The sequence below is a fragment of the Bufo bufo genome, chromosome 4 (assembly GCF_905171765.1).
Source record: "Bufo bufo chromosome 4, aBufBuf1.1, whole genome shotgun sequence".
Lineage (NCBI taxonomy): Eukaryota > Metazoa > Chordata > Amphibia > Anura > Bufonidae > Bufo > Bufo bufo.
In genome coordinates this window covers 198,587,409-198,607,623 of record NC_053392.1, presented here as the reverse complement: position 1 = coordinate 198,607,623, position 20,215 = coordinate 198,587,409, and the positions used below count along the sequence as shown (strand labels likewise).

The following is a 20,215-nucleotide window of genomic DNA, read 5'->3' as shown; positions in this document are numbered from 1 at the left end:
GCCATGGCCATGACCGTGACTCCTTAACCGCATGCGGTTGCCTGCGGTTTGTTTTTGGTTGTTCAACCACAGGTGAGGGCTGCTTGTGTGTTGCCTCACTTGTGGTTGCCGCGGGCAACAAGTGGTTGGAGATTGTCGCAGATAGCAGCCTGAGCTGGTGCTAGGCAGCTTGCGGCATCTTCATATGGTTACACCTAGCTACCGCTTTGTTAGGTGTGTGTGTATGTATGTATGGTGTGCACTGTGTTTATGTTACGTGTGCACTGAGACCTGTCCCTTCACTGTGGCTGCTCGCAGCAACGTTTTGTATAGTGTGTACATGTGGTGGCAGTGTCCCGGCCTTCGGGCTGACTCCCAGGACATGGTAGCCACCCATGTCGTTGCCTGCGGCAACAGCCACAGTGTGACTTTCGTTTTGACACTTCCCCTTTAAGTTGGTGTTTTCCCTTCCCTGTGGTTTTGGAAGGGTTAACTCCCTTTCTGTGTGTATGAGTCACGGGGTGTGTCTGATTGTGTGGGTGTGGCCACTTAGGCCTATATAGCCTTGGTGTTTGGCATGGCTCAGTAGGTTGCTTCAGCCATGCTTAGCTGGAGCAGCCTCCTGTGTTTACCAACTGCCAGTGAGAGCCACCCTTGTGGTTCATAAATATTATGTCACATTAAGTTTATGTTCATCTTTATGTGTGATGTCTATGTGATGGTCTGTTGGGATTTTCCTGTGTTGTTTAGTGCAGCTTATGGATCTGGATTCCTGTTTGCACAGGGATCCAGTGCTCCAGTCAATGCAGGAGCACAGCGCAGACTGCTCAATGAAGTGATGAAGAATCCTAGAGTGTCAGCTAAAGACTTACAAAAGTCTCTGGCATATGCCAAAATCCCTGTTAGCAAATCTACGATACGTAAAACACTAAACAAGAATGGATTTCATGGGAGGATACCACAGAGGAAGCCACTGCTGTCCAAAAAAAACATTGCTGCACGTTTACCGTTTGCACAAGAGCACCTGGATGTTCCACAGCAGTATTGGCAAAATATTCTGTGGACAGATGAAACCAAAGTTGAGTTGTTTGGAAGAAACACAACACTATGTGTTGAGAAAATGAGGCACAGCACACCAACATCAAAACCTCATCCCAACTGTGAAGCATTGTGATGGGGGCATCATGGTTTGGGGCTGCTTTGCTGCATCAGGGCCTGGACGGATTGCTATTGTTGAGGGAAGTTTGGATTTAAATATATATGTATATATGCCCTTACATATATGCATGTATATTGGCCCTTTTGCATGGGCCGGTCCAGGTGGTATGGGTGTATACATGGAGATGTATGTATGCCCCCTTGTCAGCATACATCTCTATGTATAATATATCCATATGCAGGTGGGCTTATTACTGCCCATTTATGATATTGTGATATATGTACATGCAGGTAGATGTGCCCCAAGCATCTATATGGATAAATATACCTAAGTGCCCCCAGGTTGGGTAGTATACATATATGTATTGATCAGCCTGGTTCGTTTATGACGTGGGAGTGTGTAATGTTATGTGGCAGCAGCTGGGGGCTTACAGCTTGTGCAGGAAGTCCTTTGTTTCAGCTCTAGCATTCCGTCACACGACCCCACGATGATGTCATCACCCTCCTGTTGAAGAAGGAGGGGGGGGGCTGCTTTTGGTGCTATAAAACCCCCAGCATGGCAGACATGCTGCTTCTTGGATTCCTGGACTGCAATGACAAACATGGGAGCTGCACCCTGAAGAGAGGCCACATGGCTCTGAAAAATGGCTGAGTCCGTAATAACCCCTGGTTATTCCCCGTAGGGATTAGTACAATTGTAGTTAGATGTTGGGGAGGACTGGGGAATGTGTTAGTGTAGTTAGTACCGTAATAGTGTATTGTTACTTATATTGTTGTGTGCTGCTATAAATATATATATCTATTCCATTGATATAGATATATATAATTATAAGCAAATATTAGACTGTGACATATAGTGTGTGAATAAATCCCTGCAGAGCATTAACCTCTGCATTGCCCAGTCCCTGCAGAGTCCTGACCATTAACCCCTTCAATGCCTGATCCCTGCTACCACTGCCCTGATAACTCATAACCCTGTGTCCCTTGGCCTGCAGGTATTAATCCCCTGCAGAGCCACCATTGTGTTTAACTCCTTGTACCCCATAGGGACAGTGATTAGTCAGGCGGGTAGGTTATTGATATTTGTGTGTATAAATGTATTATGGTATTATATAGATAGTGTGTGGGGTGGAATTTGGGATTGTGCTGTGTAGAGTAGTTAGGCTTGTATTGTGTTTATTGTAGTACCATTTCTATACTGCGGTGTGTACTTCTGTATGTATATATATTCATATCCATTGATCTATGAATATATATAGATATAGCATATTGTTAGACTTGTATAATTGTATTGTGTAATAAATATTCCTTATTGTTCATAATACAGTGTATGGTGTTTTTACTAGTCGCCGCCGTAGTATGGTGATAGTAAGTCGTACGTAGTGTAGTTCAGTGTTATGTATAGGCAATCAGAGGTAATCAGTAGTGTTTTATGTTTATTTAGGTATAAATGGGCGGAGTCATCAAGAGACGGCTCCTCCCATTTATGAATATTAATTATCGATATTTGCATAAATATTGGTGATTAATATCCCCCCTTAACATTGGCGAGCCAGGCCCACTGCTAGGAATTTGTTTTCTGTGTTTGTTTTTGGAGAAAAAAAAAATCGTTTACGCTGTGAACTAGTCAGGCGGGAGGGACGCGTTCAGTGGATTCTGAGCGTCCATTGCCTGATAGTTCGTACAGGTAAAGCGTTTTGTTCAATCAGAACCAAACACGGAGCAATCTCTACAGCAGAGAATTTAAATCTTTCTGATTTGTGTATTAACGATTTTCTGATTGCCTTGCACGCCCACTGAACACTGGAGAGAAGTCGTCGCATACGTCACTGAAGAGAGGACCATCGCCGTTGGAGCTGAACAGAGAAGTCCAGCTGAGCGGGAGAAGGCGTTCCAGATACTACAGGACCTTCTCCACGCAGCATACAAGGGACAACAAAGGACAACACCAAGGAAGATGACCTCTCATCAAAACGGGAGTATGGACTTCTCCACACTACACCAGCTAGCTAAACACAGCACATTTAACCCCATCCTCCCCACCACTCACAAGTCAGCAGAAATGCTGTGGTCCGATTTGTTAACACAGGCTTGTAGTTACGACAAGCTATGTGTTAACAAACGGACGGTTTTGAACAAGGCCACCAAACGGCTTCGGATGCTGGCCAAACTCGTTCATACGTTTGAGGCTAGCATCTGTAAGCCAAAGGAAGTGGCGCTGGTGTCTCAGTCAACGGAGACAATTCCTCCGGCCATTCACTGCCAGTGCTGTACCAGTAATTCGGACCAGGTTTCGGCATTGCGGGCACAGCTGGCAGAGAATGTGCAGTCTACTATTGACCGAGATGCGCAGGTGGCTAGGATAGAGTCACAGTTAGTAGAGCTGCAGAGGCAGAAGGAGGAAATTGAGGATAAGTTGACTCAGTCTTATACTGAGGTCAAGGCCTTCAAGGAGCGGACTGCCTCTACTGACGTGACGGTAGCCAAATTGAAGGCTCAGGTTGCTGTAAGGTCCCAGCTATTGTCTGGCATGCAACAGGTTATCACCAAGTTGGTGCCGGCCCTTTCTTTTTCCATAAAGCCAGGGTCGGAATCTCCCAAAATGTTGCCCTGTGCAGGGCCACAAGGGGGGAGAGTAGTCTGTGACCGGTCTAATCATCAGGTCAAGCCGGTCCAGTCTAACAGAGATTTTTCCCTGACTTTGAGAAAAAGAACTATGGTGAAGAGTGCGTCCCTGAGGATGGAACAATTCAGGAGAAGGGAGCACGGCTGCAGTGTAGATGGACCTGGGCCATGCAGAGCAAACATCAGATGTTTTGCTTGTGGTGGCCTAGGTCACATAGCGAGACACTGCAAAACAGATAGGAACATAACACACAGGACAGGAAACCAAGTCACGTGTTTCAGGTGTGGGAACAAAGGACACATTGCAAGGAATTGCCCTTGTGCAAGTAATTGCAATGTGTCCAACAGTATCAGCCAGGTAACAAATTGTGCAGTGGGGTCTAGTCAGCCTGGCCATAACGGGGTTACCTCTCGGCATCATCACCAGCTGCTGAGGGGTCAGAGTGGCCAAGCTAGGCTAGGCAACATTTGACACCCCTGTACGATTTGTTACACCGTTTGTTCCCTGTGTATGTCCATGTTGTGTGTTTTTGTTATCTGTTTGTAAGTTTTTCTTGATGTTGGTGGTGGTGGGCCTTGTCTACGGATGTGTTCCACCATGCTGATTTTTGTAGTTTACATTCCTTGCTGTAAGTCCAGTCGCTGCTGTGTTTGTTTCATTCTGTGTCCCCTTGCAGTGGAACAGTGTTATACTGTGGATCGAGAACGTATAGGCTCGCGAGCAGATAATTTCACACGGGAAATCCTACACAAAGGATGATGTGATATTATTCTGGGCAGCCAGCGTCTCGGATCGATACAGATAGCGCTGTTGTGCTCAAGGTTTTCGGTAGGGCTGTGTTGCGCTGGGGACTGGGGCGGACAGACAACATTGGTGTAATGTTGTGCTGCGCACTTGATTCTAGTCCGGTCAGGTAGCACAGCTCTGATAGGGATTGGACGCAGAGTGTTTGGCAGCAGAGTGTGGACTGTGTTCTTGTGTTGTGGGGTCCTGGGGAGCCAGGGCATGATTATGCCATTGGTTCTGCGTGCCCCCACAAGACGGGATCACAGGGGGAAATCAGCCTGGGTACACATGGGTGGACGGGGATGCGGTGCCATCAATAACAAGATGGTGCTTTGTCCACAGCACTTTAGTTATCCTAACCTAGTAGGGTGGCCATCCTTATCTGTTGGTGCAGAGGGATGTGTAGCAGAGGACGCAATCCTCTGAAGGTAGGGTGTTCAGACACCAGTGTTAGGATAACGAGGGGTCCTGTGAGATAATGGGCAGCCCAATGCCTTTCTCTACTCATGGGTCAAAGGTATTGGTGCTGGGATTTTTGACATTTAATTGCACCGTGAGGGGAGAAATCCCCCAGGAGCGCCTGGTATTTTCTTCTGCCATAGGTGTGTTTATATGGAGCAGAGGAAATACCCAGATGACGCCACAGAGACCAGTTATTCCCCCTGACACTGTTGTGAAGCTCCAGAGGATCCCACTGGATTTTGGCAACTAAGCGACCTCTGCCTAGAGGTGTTCTAGAGATGGAAGACTGCCACAATCCAGCGGGAGCATTATTTAAGGCTCTGGAGGAAGACTTGGGAGACGTTCGGGTGGAAGAACCTACTATCACTTGTTTCACCCAGTGAAACTTCTTCTGGTTCTGGTCATCGTCATCGGAGGGTCAAGGGACTTATTTACCAAATACACCAGAACCAGACAGAACTTTACAGAACTATCCAGGGGGAGGCTCAGGACATAACTCAAACATTGTTCCTGTAGCCAAATATTGTATGGACACACTTTGTTTCCTATGAGGGTTCGGGACGTATAACTTGTACTACCCTGAAACCCCATAGCACATTGTATTGTACATTTATTGATTGTGTTTGTTGTTCGATGGTGTACCCATAGACACTCTAGGTACAAATGTGTGACAGCCCACACCCAAGGAAACTCTCCCAACACACTGTGGTGAGTTATTATTTGGCTGTACACATTTGCATCCTATAGTCGTTTCCCATTGACACAGGGGTCTGCGACCTACCTGTGTCTTTGGAGGTGTAGACATATGCCAGGTTGCATGAGTCTCTATGGGTACACACATTTAATGGAATCTGGTGGTGTTGGGAGGGATGTGACCTGTTTTTGTGTGAATGGGGAAGAGTAGATTCCCTAGGGACAGGCCCCCCCCCCTCCTTTACCAAGTTCATTTGCCACTTTAACCCCAAGAACGGTGACGTTTGTAAGGGTTGGACTGAATGTCAGTGAGTGCGGTGTTCTTTCCCGCAGTTAGTATTTAGGTACTTTGACATCACCTCTTACCAGAAATTCTGACCTGCCTTGTAAAGACCTACGTATCTGTCCATGGGAGAACCTCTCCAACAACTGAGTCTAAAGTTGTACTTGTGTTAAAAGGTCAGCCTATGGCCGTCCGTACCCCATAAGGAGGTGCTACATGGATTAAGGGTAAAGTCATTCTGGAATCATTGGGAGTGACTGACACCGATAGACTGGCACTGACATTGGGGGTGACGGACGCCAGAAGAACAACACTGGCAAAGAGAAAGAACATGGTCGCTGAGTGGAGTGATAAAAACAGCGAAGGTGAAGCCATTCCCGAGTCAGAAATAGACTACATAGGGAGTGGCTGACACCTGAGGATCATAATGTAAGATGCAAGTAAATTCCAGAGAAGAAGACGGTGTATTCTATGGATGGAGACGCCTGGTTACGTTGAAGGGCAGGTCGGAGGTGTTAGTGCACGATGGGTGATGACTAGGTACCTAAGGACCATATTACTTCAGTCCTTCCTGAACTGTTACCAAGAGGGGGGTTGAGGGGGCAAATATATCCCAACACTTCCCTAAAGTTTATTGTCGAATTGCGACAACAGGGGGATTGTTGAGGGAAGTTTGGATTTAAATATATATGTATATATGCCCTTACATATATGCATGTATATTGGCCCTTTTGCATGGGCCGGTCCAGGTGGTATGGGTGTATACATGGAGATGTATGTATGCCCCCTTGTCAGCATACATCTCTATGTATAATATATCCATATGCAGGTGGGCTTATTACTGCCCATTTATGATATTGTGATATATGTACATGCAGGTAGATGTGCCCCAAACATCTATATGGATAAATATACCTAAGTGCCCCCAGGTTGGGTAGTATACATATATGTATTGATCAGCCTGGTTCGTTTATGACGTGGGAGTGTGTAATGTTATGTGGCAGCAGCTGGGGGCTTACAGCTTGTGCAGGAAGTCCTTTGTTTCAGCTCTAGCATTCCGTCACACGACCCCACGATGATGTCATCACCCTCCTGTTGAAGAAGGAGGGGGGGGGGGCTGCTTTTGGTGCTATAAAACCCCCAGCATGGCAGACATGCTGCTTCTTGGATTCCTGGACTGCAATGACAAACATGGGAGCTGCACCCTGAAGAGAGGCCACATGGCTCTGAAAAATGGCTGAGTCCGTAATAACCCCTGGTTATTCCCCGTAGGGATTAGTACAATTGTAGTTAGATGTTGGGGAGGACTGGGGAATGTGTTAGTGTAGTTAGTACCGTAATAGTGTATTGTTACTTATATTGTTGTGTGCTGCTATAAATATATATATCTATTCCATTGATATAGATATATATAATTATAAGCAAATATTAGACTGTGACATATAGTGTGTGAATAAATCCCTGCAGAGCATTAACCTCTGCATTGCCCAGTCCCTGCAGAGTCCTGACCATTAACCCCTTCAATGCCTGATCCCTGCTACCACTGCCCTGATAACTCATAACCCTGTGTCCCTTGGCCTGCAGGTATTAATCCCCTGCAGAGCCACCATTGTGTTTAACTCCTTGTACCCCATAGGGACAGTGATTAGTCAGGCGGGTAGGTTATTGATATTTGTGTGTATAAATGTATTATGGTATTATATAGATAGTGTGTGGGGTGGAATTTGGGATTGTGCTGTGTAGAGTAGTTAGGCTTGTATTGTGTTTATTGTAGTACCATTTCTATACTGCGGTGTGTACTTCTGTATGTATATATATTCATATCCATTGATCTATGAATATATATAGATATAGCATATTGTTAGACTTGTATAATTGTATTGTGTAATAAATATTCCTTATTGTTCATAATACAGTGTATGGTGTTTTTACTAGTCGCCGCCGTAGTATGGTGATAGTAAGTCGTACGTAGTGTAGTTCAGTGTTATGTATAGGCAATCAGAGGTAATCAGTAGTGTTTTATGTTTATTTAGGTATAAATGGGCGGAGTCATCAAGAGACGGCTCCTCCCATTTATGAATATTAATTATCGATATTTGCATAAATATTGGTGATTAATATCCCCCCTTAACAGCTATCATCGAAGGAACAATGAATTCCCAAGACATTTTGCAGGAGAACTTAAGGCCATCTGTCCACCAGCTGAAGCTCAAAAAGAAGATGGGTGTTGCAACAGGACAACGACCCAAAGCATAGGAGTAAATCAACAACAGAATGGCTTAAACAGAAGAAAATACGCCTTCTGGAGTGGCCCAGTCAGAGTCCTGACCTCAACCCGATTGAGATGCTGTGGCATGACCTCAAGAAAGCGATTCACACCAGACATCCCAAGAATATTGCTGAACTGAAACAGTTCTGTAAAGAGGAATGGTCAAGAATTACTCCTGACCGTTGGGCACGTCTGATCTGCAACTACAGGAAACGTTTGGTTGAAGTTATTGCTGCCAAAGGAGGTTCAACCAGTTATTAAATCCAAGTGTTCACATACTTTTTCCACCTGCACTGTGAATGTTTAGATGGTGTGTTCAATAAAAACATGGTAACATTTAATTATTTGTGTGTTATTAGTTTAACCCCTTCAACCCCGGGCCTGTTTTCACCTTCCTGCCCAGGCCATTTTTTGCAAATCTGACATGTGTCACTTTATGTGGTGATAACTTTAAAACGCTTTTACTTATACAGGCCATTCTGAGATTGTTTTCTCGTCACATATTGTATTTCATGACAGTGGTAAAAATAAGTAAAAAAAAAAAATTTGATTCATAAAAAAATACAAAATTTACCAACATTTTAGAAAAATTAGCAAATTTCCAAATTTCAATTTCTCTACTTTTATAATAAATAGTAATAACTTCAAAAATAGTAATTACTTTACATTCCCCATATGTCTACTTCATGTTTGGATCATTTTGAAAATGACATTTTATTTTTTGGGGACGTTAGAAGGCTTAGAAGTATGGAAGCAAATCTTGAAATTTTTCTGAAAATTTCCAAAACCCACTTTATAAGGACCAATTCAGGTCACTTTGTGAGGCTTACATAATAGAAACCACCCAAAAATGACCCCATTTTAGAAACTACACCCCTCAAGGTACAAAACAGATTTTACAAACTTTCTTAACCCTTTAGGTGTTCCACAAGAATTGATGGAAAATGGAGATGAAATTTCAGAATTTCAGTTTTTTGGCAGATTTTACATTTTTTCCAGTAGCAAAGCAAGGGTTAACAGCCAAAGGGTTAACAGCCAAATAAAACTCAATATTTATTACCCTGATTCTGCGGTTTACAGAAACACCCCACATGTGATCGTAAACTGCTGTACGGGCACACGGCAGGGCGCAGAAGGAAAGGAACGCCATATGGTTTTTGGAAGGCAAATTTAGCTGAACTGGTTTTTAGATGACATGTCCCATTTGAAGCCTCCCTGATGCACCCCTACAGTAGAAACTCAAAAAAGTGACCACATTTTGGAAACTACGGAATAAGGTGCCAGTTTTATTGGTACTATTTTGGGGTGCATATGATTTTTTATTGCTCTATATTATGTTTTTTGTGAGGCAAGGAAACCAAAAAATTGATGTTTTGGCACCGTTTTTTTTTCTTTCAGTTTTTTATTATAAAATAAGGGGAAAGGGGCGTTTTGTTTTTCTTTTTTACTTTATTAATTTTATTACTTTATTAATTTTATTAAAAACACATTTTTTTAAACTTTTTTTTACTTTACTTTATTTATGAAATTCACTTTTGGGGGTCTGATCCCTCTGCAATGCATTACAATACATCTGTATTGTAATGCATTGCCTGTTCGTGTACTACAGTGAGTAGTACACTAACAGGTTGCCTAGGAGACCCAGCCTGAGGCTGGATCTCCTCGGCTCCCGTAGAAGGCAGTTCCCGATGCCGTGCAAGGCATTGGGCAGCCTCTGCACGGCATCGGGCTGCCTTGTATCGCATCGGGTCTCCGCCACAGCAGCTCGGGGACTCAATGCTCTCCCTTACCCGACACAAACCTCTTCTATGTCAAGGTCAGCGCGGACCGTGGCATAGAAGGGGTTAATCCACCGGCATCGGCTTTTACCACGGACTGCCGGGCCCCTGCAGTGATCGCGCGCGCACCGCTCCGGTGCCCGCGCGATCACTATGACGTACTGTTATGTCAAATTGTGGGAACTCAGTGGTTCCCATGACGTAACAGTACGTCAAAGGTCATGAAGGGGTTAAGCAGACTGTGATTGTCTATTGTTGTGACTTAGATGAAGATCAGATCACATTTTATAACCAATTTGTGCAGAAATCCATATCATTTCAAAGGGTTCACATACTTTTTCTTGCAACTGTATATATATATATATATATATAGCCTTTATGCCTTTAGCCCCCATTTTCAGCCCTTATGCCTCATTAGCCCCATTATGCCTCTTATTAGCCCCCATTATGCCTCTCATTAACCCCCATTATGTCTCATTAGCCCCAATTATGCCTCTCATTAGACCCTATCATCAGCCCTTATGCCTCATTAACCCTCATTATCAGCCCTTATGCCTCATTAGCCCCCATCATCAGCCTTTATGCCTTATTATCCCCCATCATCAGCCCTTATGCCTCATTAACCCCTATTATCAGCCCTTATGCCTTATTAGCCCCCATTATGCCTCTCATTAGCCCCCATTATGCCTCATTAGCCCAATTATACCTCATTAGACCCCATTATGCCTTATTAGTCCCCATTATGCCTCATTAGCACCATTATCAGCCTTTATGCCTCATTAGCCCCCATTATGCCTCTCATTAGCCCCCATTTTGCCTCATTAGCCCCCATTATGCCTCATTAGCCACCATCATCAGCCCTTATGTCTCATTAGCCCCCATCATCAGCCCTTATGTCTCATTAGCCCCCATCATCAGCCCTTATGCCTCATTAACCCCCATTATCAGCCCTTATGCCTCATTAGCACCCATTATCAGCCTTTATGCCTCATTAGCCCCCATTATGCCTCTCATTAGCCCCATTATGCCTCTCATTAGCCCCATTATGCCTCATTAGCCCCCATTATGCTTCATTAGCCCCCATTTTGCCTCTCATAAGCCCTATTATGCCTCTCATTAGCCCCCATTATGCCTTATTAGCCCCAATTATGCCTCATTAGCCCACATTATGCCTGTCAATAGCCCCATATGCCTAATTAGCCTCCATATGCCTCATTAGCCCCATATGCCTCATTAGCCCCCATTATGCTTCTCATTAGCCTCTTTTATGTCCCCAGCAGCCTCATTTTATATAAAATAAAAAACCACTTACCTCTCTGCTCCTGGACGCCACCGCTCCTCGCCCTGCTGTTGGCTGTGCTCTGAACTGGCGCGCACAGCATGATGTCACAAAGCCCTCACGCTGTGCGCAGCCCTGCACAGCCGACAGCCGAGGACCAGGAAGCGGTAAGTACATAGCATTCACCACTTCCTGGTCCTCCGGTACTAATGAGCGCTTCATTAGTATTCACCGGCCAGCAGGCTTGATTAGGGTGTGCCCCGGAACACCCGGCACACCCAGTGCGCACGCCTATGCTGCCGTCCCTGCCGGTTCCCCGTCACAGCAGCACGGGGACCCGATGGCTGCTTCCTCCCTGCACAGACATCGCACATGCGCGCTGACCACAGCCGTGCAGGGGTTAATGCGCTGGCATCGGTGATTTCACCAATGCCGGCGCATACAGCAGGATCATACAGCATACTGCCGCGGATCGGGCGGGAGCAGCTCCTGCACCTGCCTGATAAGCGTGCCGTACATGTAGGGCGTTGGGCGTTAAGGGGTTAAATGTGTTTTTTCTTTTGTTGATCCGAGACTCCGTTCCAGAGTTAGGCCTCCTGCACACGAACGTGTGCTCCTGGTGGCCGTGCTGCTGGCAGCAATGCATGAACACCGACCATGGGGCAGCCGCAGCGGATCGCGGACCCATTAACTTTAATGGGTCCGCGATCTGCCTGTTCCGCAAAAAGACAGCACATGTTCTATCTTTTTGCGGAACAGAAGTACGGGATGAAACCCCACGGAAGCACTCCGTAGTGCTTCCGTGGGCTTCCGTTCCGTGCTTCCGTTCCGCACCATTCCGCATCTCCGGATTTGCGGACTCATTGAAGTGAATAGGTCCGCATCCGTGATGCGGAATGCCCACGGAACGGCTCCCGTGTATTGCGGATCCGCAAATGCGGTCCGCAATACGGCAAATGGCAGCACACGTTCGTGTGCAGGAGGCCTTATACTTTTTCCTGATATGCAGATTAGGCCTTTGGTGCATTGAGGGCATCACTATTGCTCTTGTTGCCCCAATTTCCATCCATTTCTGTGACCAGCCTCTCCCTAGCTGCTTTAATTGATAGGGCAAGGCAGTGGCAGAGCAGCCAGGGAGGGGCTGACCACAGAAAGGAGGAGAGCTTGGGTGCAACAAGAGCAATGGTGATGCCCTCATTGCACCAAAGGCCTGATTTGCATATTAAGAAAAAGTATCAGATCAACAAAAAGAAAACAGCGTTTAATCAGGTGAACCACAGCTATGTGTCTATGCAAAGAGGTCCTTTTCAGTTTATTCTGTGGGTCAGAATGATTATGGAGGTACCAAATTTATTTTATATTTAACTACTTTTAAAAAATAAAAATAAAAATTCTTAGAATAAAGATTGCTTTGTGTCACAATATTGACATCCATTTTTTTTTTTACAGACATAGCCAAGCAAGGGCTCATTGTTTGCAGGGCAATCTGTAATTTTTATTTATACCATTTTGGGACACATGCAACTTTTTGATAATGATTTATTCTATTATTTTGGGAAAAGTCAAGGTGACCGACAATATTAATTCTGACAAACCTGGTAGTGAGAGCAGGGTGCCAGCTGTATAATACTTATGACATCCACAAGTGATGGAGCAGACACAACTCCTGTGCCTGCTCCGTCACCATGATGTGCTATTATGGCACTGAGGGTTAAAGGGGTTGTGCTGGCAATATATATTGATGACATCTTCAGGATCAGGATAGGTCATCAGTATTTGATCAGTGATACTTAGAACCCTGCTGATCAGCTGTTTGAAGAGGAAGTTGCGCCCCATACGAGCGCTGCCTCCTGTACATTACACCACCTGTTTTGGAAGTCTCGGCGGTGCAGTGTAATTGAATGGACTGAGTACTTTTAATTACACTACGCTGCCACTGCAAGGGAGACAACGCATGGAGCGCCGCCTCCTCTTCAAACAGCTGATCACAGGGGTGCTGGGTTTCGGAGCCTCGCCAATCAGATATTGATGACCTGTCCTATAGGACATCAATATATTGCCTGCACAACCCCTTTAATTTACCACACTCAGTGATGTTGTAGTACATCAGTCAGCGGTAAGGGGTTAACAGTGTATTACATTTACCCAGTGTCGGACTGGAGTTCCTTGGGCCCACCAGAGGAAATTTTTCTTGAGGCCCAAGCCCCTATATCATCAATAAAGTTTGATAGGTTTTGAATCAAAGAAATAGAACCTAAAAGCAAGTGATTGGCTCCAAAGACAGTAAATTTGTTATTTTTCTCCTGGATCTTTGGGTCTTATCATTTCAGATCCTGGGCCCACCGGAGGATCTTCCAGTGCTCTGGTGGTCAATCTGAACCTACATTTACCTGTGTGCGAATTTTGAGTGCAGGTCCAAGCTTCAGCCCCATTGTGTCCAAGAGGTGATCCTCTGTCAGTAAAGGGAGGGTTAGTCCATCAATATCATGGTCTTTAAACACCTAGAAGGAAAAAAATTACAAATATGTAAGGTACAGAAGTAATGATATAATGAAGCTGTTAGGGTGGCTTCACATGCAGCATTTTTTTTTTTTTTTTTAGAAAAACACCACTGCAGTATTTGCTGCAGCTTTTTGAGTCACAGCCAGAAAGTCCCTCCTTACTATATCCATTCATTTTGAATCCACTTCTGGGTTGTCTAAAAAACCTGCATAAAAAATTGCAACAAAGACTGCAACAAAGACTGACGAAGCCGCTGAGGTGAAACGCGCGTCGAGGTCCTGCGCTTAGGGCTATTACATCCATCTGGGCTGGGTCATGTCTTCAGGTACGTCCCAGGACAAATGTGTCTATCGAGACACCATTATAGACACTGCCATATACAGCATCCATATTAGGCCTATGTTATTGATCAGGTCATATATATATATTATCGTGTGCTGTGTTTAGATTCGGCTGTGGATATTTTGGTACCAGGCACCATATATATATGTTGCTTGCGGTTACCATGGACGTAGGCTGTGGATCGCACTAACATTCATGAAATTTTCTTTGAGATAATTGTATTATACTATGCAATTCTCCACTGTGGTGTGTATATCATATACTATACACCTCTTTGGCGCACATTGGATGTTTGTGAGTCACAGCACGGACCTGGTACCCGGTAAGTGCTTATTAGCCTTGTGGGGATACATGACAGTCTAGTGGAATATATGCCCTTTGCTTTTCTGTATACTTTTTCCATCTTGCCCTTTCTCTCTATATTTTATACATAATAAAGTGATATGAATTTGGATATATTATCTCCACTGGCTTTTTTGTTATGACATTGTATGTTATTCCAGGTGGAACGTTGTGCTGTCAATTATAGACAGAGAGGTTTTTTGTAGGTTTATATGTATCACTCATGTAACTTATTTACTGTCTGTTACATAGTATTTATGCTGATTGTTACGATTTATTTTGTCATGTATTTTTTTATTTTTTTACTTTTTAATATTTATATCCTTTTGCACTGTTCAACCACTTTCCAAATCTAACATTCAAATCAGTGGATTGCATGGACAGCTGTGGATTGAATGCTTTGTTAGGCTACCTGCACAGATTTTTCCATGTGGATTCTCGTGAGGAAAAAGTGCAGAATAATACAGTACCAGCAAAAACATATGAGATTAGACAAATCTCATGTACACTTAGCTTTTTCGTTCTGGGTGGTAATTGACCTGCCGTGTGGATTTTAAAATCGACAGCAAGTCAATTCTTTGTGCAGTTCTTTTGTGCGGATTTCACCACAAGTAAAGCATGGTTTTTGTTGTGGAAATGCGCAGAATTCTGCATGGAAATTCATGGGGAATTTCTGCTAGACAGCCTGCACCCGTGTGCAGGTAGCCTTAGGCTGGGTTCACACGGGCGTCACGTTTTGGCTCAGGATGCGTTTTGCACGCGCGTGATAAAAAACTGAATGTGGTACCCAGAACCGAACTTCTTCACTGAAGTTCAGGTTTGGGTTCGGTGTTGTGTAGATGTAATTATTTTCCCTTATAACATGGTTATAAGGGAAAATAATAGCATTCTTTAATACAGAATGCTTAGTACAAGGTCAATTGAGGGTTAAAAAATAAAATAAAAATTAACTCCCCTCCTCCAATTGATCGCGTAGCTGCCGGTCTCCTGTTCTTTCTTCAGGACCTGTCAAAGGACCTGTGGTGACGTCACTGAGCTCATCACATGGTCCAATCACATGGTCCATCACCACGGTGATGGGCCATGTGATTGGACCATGTGATGTGACGTCACCACAGGTCCTTTTCAGCCTGCAGCTCATGATTAAAGAAGTAAGAAGAGACCGGCAACTATGCGATCAAGAGGAGGAGGTGAGTTAATTTTTTTATTTTTTAACCCTCAATCGACCTTCTACTAAGCATTCTGTATTAAAGAATGCTATTACTTTCCCTTATAACCATGTTATAAGGGAAAATAATACAGTGAATAGACTGTCATCTTAGCAACCATGAGGGAAAATCGCACCGCATCCGCACTTGCTTGCGGATGCTTGCGATTTTCACGCAGCCCCATTCACTTCTATGGGGCCTGCGTTGCGTGATAAACGCACAATATACAGTAGAGCATGCTGCGATTTTCACGCAACGCACAAGTGATGTGTGAAAATCACCGCTTATGTGCACAGCCCCATAGAAGTGAATGGGTCCGGATTCAGTGCGGGTGCAATGCGTTCACCTCACGCATTGCACCCGCGCGGAAATCTCGCCCGTGTGAACCCAGCCTTAGGGAGATCCTGTGCTAAACTTTTAATATGCAGCCATGGTTTCTCTCTAGGCATATGTCACATCCAGGAGACTGCAGGACATTTACTAACTTTCATGCTTCTTCTTCTTTAATGTCTATTCAGATTATGTTTTCTGTTTAAGAATGAATGCAAGTAAGTGTAGTAGTCAAGCAGTAAGGAATACTTAGATATAGTAACTAATGCTGGAAGCACGTTTAGTTCATCACCAGAATGTAAATCTGCCTTCCCTTAGCTCACAGCCAGGAGTGCTCACTACTGAATTCAGCCTGGTAATTCTGCACTCCAAGTGAATATAAAGTAGAGGGCACGTCCAGAGGTTTGGACAACTCCCCAAAGCAATACTGAAATGTATGTGTTCTGGTAACATGTGATGCACTCTCAGATGATTTAATGTGACAATATGTACTCAGCAATCATTTATGGAGATTTCTGCATTGCTGTGTAGTAAAGACTCAGCATTTATTGTACAGTGCCATACACCGTGCATGCAATCAGGCACAGTCCAAAGTAAATCTGTTCTTGCCTGACTTGTTTCAACTTCCTCTGTATTGGAAGAGCTATATTTTCCTGATTTACCTTAAATGGTCACTAACTTTTCACAAAACTTTACATAAATCAATAGTACAAGCAACCACAAGAAACTTTGTAATATGTTTTATCAATGAGCAATGTCGAGTTCTCCTGTTACCGGCTGTTTACAAGACTCTCCCCCCTCAGCTAATTGCTTTTCACTTTGGAAAATGCCTTATTCCCATCCAGGACAGATCAACCATGCAGGAGGATCATAGTACACATGTCTATGGAGAGGGGAGGGGGAGGAGTGAGCAGGAGCTAAGGAGACACACACATTCACACACACACACACACACACACACACACACAGACTGCACAGATACATAGGAAGCTTATAGCTCTCTGTAATGTCCTCCATTATCCTGGGGTTGCTTCTAAGTGACTGGAAGACAGATAGGAAGGAGATTATCCTCCCTGTATGGGCAGTGCATGGCAGCTAGCCTTCATCCAACATCTCTTAGAGAACTGCAAACCAGATATTCAGCAAGCACAGTGGAAAACTTCTAAACAATGCCGGATACAAGTGATAAAGTGGCCAGAAATAGTGTTATTCCTTGTGTACACACACTGTACTATTGACTAATGCGGAGTCTTGAAAGCTCAGTGACGCTTTAAGCATGTTTTACATTAACCCTATTAGACATCAGGCTGCTAACCAATCTATCATCCACACCATACATCGATAAACCCTACCTAAACCCTCTCCTTCCATTCATCTCATTCTTGACATATGGACTGTTATTGTACTGAAACAAGCTGCACTATAGGTGAGCACAGGCTGGGAAAATTCTGGAGGTCCCAATGCAATTCCTTTCTACAAACCTGATCACATATCATGATCCAGTCAATACATTCCTGATCAGCATTTATTGTTATTAGAGCATTTTAAGACTTTAAAGTTCCCTATAAAGGGGTTGTCCAGCCTAGGAGCCGACAAACAGAAACCTCGGAACCTGTGCCCAATTAAAAGGAAAAAAATACACTCATCTGTCCACAGGTCTGCTGTACCTGCGGCACATGTAAGGGGCTCCAGCGTGGGAATGTGAACAGGTGCATATTTTTTTAAATTCTGAGTATTAGGTCGGACAACCCCTTTAGGTGGCAAATAAATGTGAAATCATTTATTTATATTTTTTATCTTAGTTTGTTTTGCTAGTAAATGTTCTACCCCAGCAATGAGTTACTTATGAATTCATAGGCTGCCATCTCTGTACTGTTTCAGCCAGCACATTAGCTCATCTCTTGTGAGAAGGCAACAGATATCACAACCACCTCACCTGTGCATAAGCAGAACATCCTGGCAGGCTGGACACAAAGTTATAGACATCCTGAGAAGACCATTTACGAATATCCTGAAGAGTGGGCATCTCTTCTCTATTCAGGAAGAGGCCATGTCCGCCTTTTTTCAAACACAAGGGGAAAAATATATATATTTATTAAAAAGTATAATGAAATGAGCTAATCTTTCTCAATTTACCATACTATACTTTTCATATACAAAATAAGAAATTATAACCTGAAAACCAATAGCAAATTCTCTACTCCTCCATGACAGTTTTCTGCCATAAAAAAGTTGCAAACCACAGGTTTTTAGATGCCATTGCGCCTTTAGGCTTGCGTCAGCAGAAGCTCCCGTACTGACCTCCGTAGCACTGAAGGGGTCACATAGCATTATATGTCAGTGTTAGGGCTCATTCACGCGACCGTGGTTTGGTTCCGCATCCTAGCCGCATTTTTTTGCGGCTCGGGTGCGGACCCATTCACTTTAACACTGCTCCGTTCCATGGCCCGGCAAAAAGTATGAGTCCGTTTTGCGGACAAGAATAGGCATTTCTATAAAGGGCCGTCCGTTTCATTCCGCAAATTGCAGAAGGCACATGGGCGGCATCCGTGTTTTGCGGATCCGCAATTTGCAGACCGCAAAACACGGCACGGTCGTGTGAACAAGCCCAATACATTCCAGAAATCTAAGGCCCCTTTCACACGAGCGAGTATTCCGCACAGGTGCAATGCGTGATGCGAGCGCATTGCGCCCGCACTAAATCCGGACCTATTCATTTCAATAGGTCTGTGTACATGAGCGTTGTTTTTCACGCATCACTTGTGCATTGCGTGAAAATCGCAGCATGTTCTATAGCCTACATGCACACGAACGTATGTGTTTTGCGGTCCGCAAATCGCGGATCCGTGTTCCATTTTTTTTATTTCCGCATCCGTTCCGTTGGTCCGCAAATTATGGCCGTTGTGCTTCCGTGTGTCTTCCGTTTTTTTTTTGCGGCCCCCAAAAAACAGAAGGCTGAAATTTAATGAAATGTAACTATCCCCACCCAGGATTCTGGTATATATGCTGGTCATCTGAGTGTTTGGTGGCCATTTTCTGCAGTCTTTCCAGGCTACAGAGTGTAGTTCGATTCCTTGGCTTTGGTTTCATAGGATTCGTGCGTTTTGAGTCTTTGTTTTACCATGGCGATGACTCTGAGGATGAGGCCATACTGTACTGGCTTTTTACTTGGCGAAGCAGACAGCAGTCACTTCTGCTGGACGAGGAACCGAGGAGAAAGAGAAGACCTTGGGTCCATCCCATTATTTCCCAACGGTACACGAGAGACCACTTCCATACCCTGTACACTGATCTTCGTCAGTATCCTGAAAAGTTCTGGCCGTTCTGTAGGATGTCAGTGTCTACATTTGATTGCCTGCTGTTGTGTCTACGTACTGTCCTCAGCTTCCAGGACACAATTATGAGGCGCTGCATTACTCCTGAGTAAAGGCCCATCGTCGCGCTGAGGTAAGCAATATGTTCTTTTATTGCTAACAGTAATGTAGAGGGCTTATGTCATTAGTAACATGGCTCTTTAAGTGCCTGATGTTACACATGTGCTAATGTAAACTGAACTTACCAGTCTTTGTCCCTTATTTATTTGTGCTATTGTTAATTTAAATAGTTTGTAATTTTAATAGCCAAATGACATGCAAAGATTAAAGGTAGTGTTGTATGTGAAGCTCTTTTTTTTGTCTGGGCACGCCAACATCATGCTGATAGAATGTTCACATCATCATGTGTTGCCCATACATTCACCATGAAAATGGCGTGACCACACTAAGTGTAAAAGAGCTTGTCAGAGTAGGGCCCACACCCCCATTTTTGTTGTAGTGTTTCGCTTTGTTGTAAATGTTTTTGGTATGAAATTAGGTACTAAAAAGGGACATCGAATGTTTTCTTTTTTTGTAAAATGGGACATCAAATGTTTTCTTTAAGTAAGCATTTTCCTGATGCCATAAATCCTTATTATTAACCCTTTCAACCCCCGAGCCAGTTTTCACCTTCCTGCCCAGGCCATCTGACATGTGTCACTGTATGTGGTAATAACTTTTACTTATCCAGGCCATTTTGAGACAGTTTTCTCATCACATATTGTACTTCATGACAGTGGTAAAATTGAGTCAAAATATTTCATTTTTATTTTTTTTTAAATACCAAATTTACCAACAATTTGGAAAAATTTTCAAATTTTCAAG

General features: G+C 44.0%; 1 protein-coding gene across 1 annotated transcript in view; it reads right to left on the bottom strand.

Annotated features, from left to right (window-relative positions):
- The window catches only part of SAMD7 (sterile alpha motif domain containing 7), a 73,109-nt gene that overhangs the window by 17,086 nt on the left and 35,808 nt on the right, over positions 1–20,215 (bottom strand). Inside the window, exons 6-7 of the mRNA XM_040431069.1 lie at positions 17,974–18,095; positions 13,704–13,814 (exon numbers count right to left, since the gene is read on the bottom strand). Coding sequence (XP_040287003.1) covers positions 13,704–13,814; positions 17,974–18,095 — 233 coding nt within the window. The remainder of the gene's footprint in view (positions 1–13,703; positions 13,815–17,973; positions 18,096–20,215) is intronic.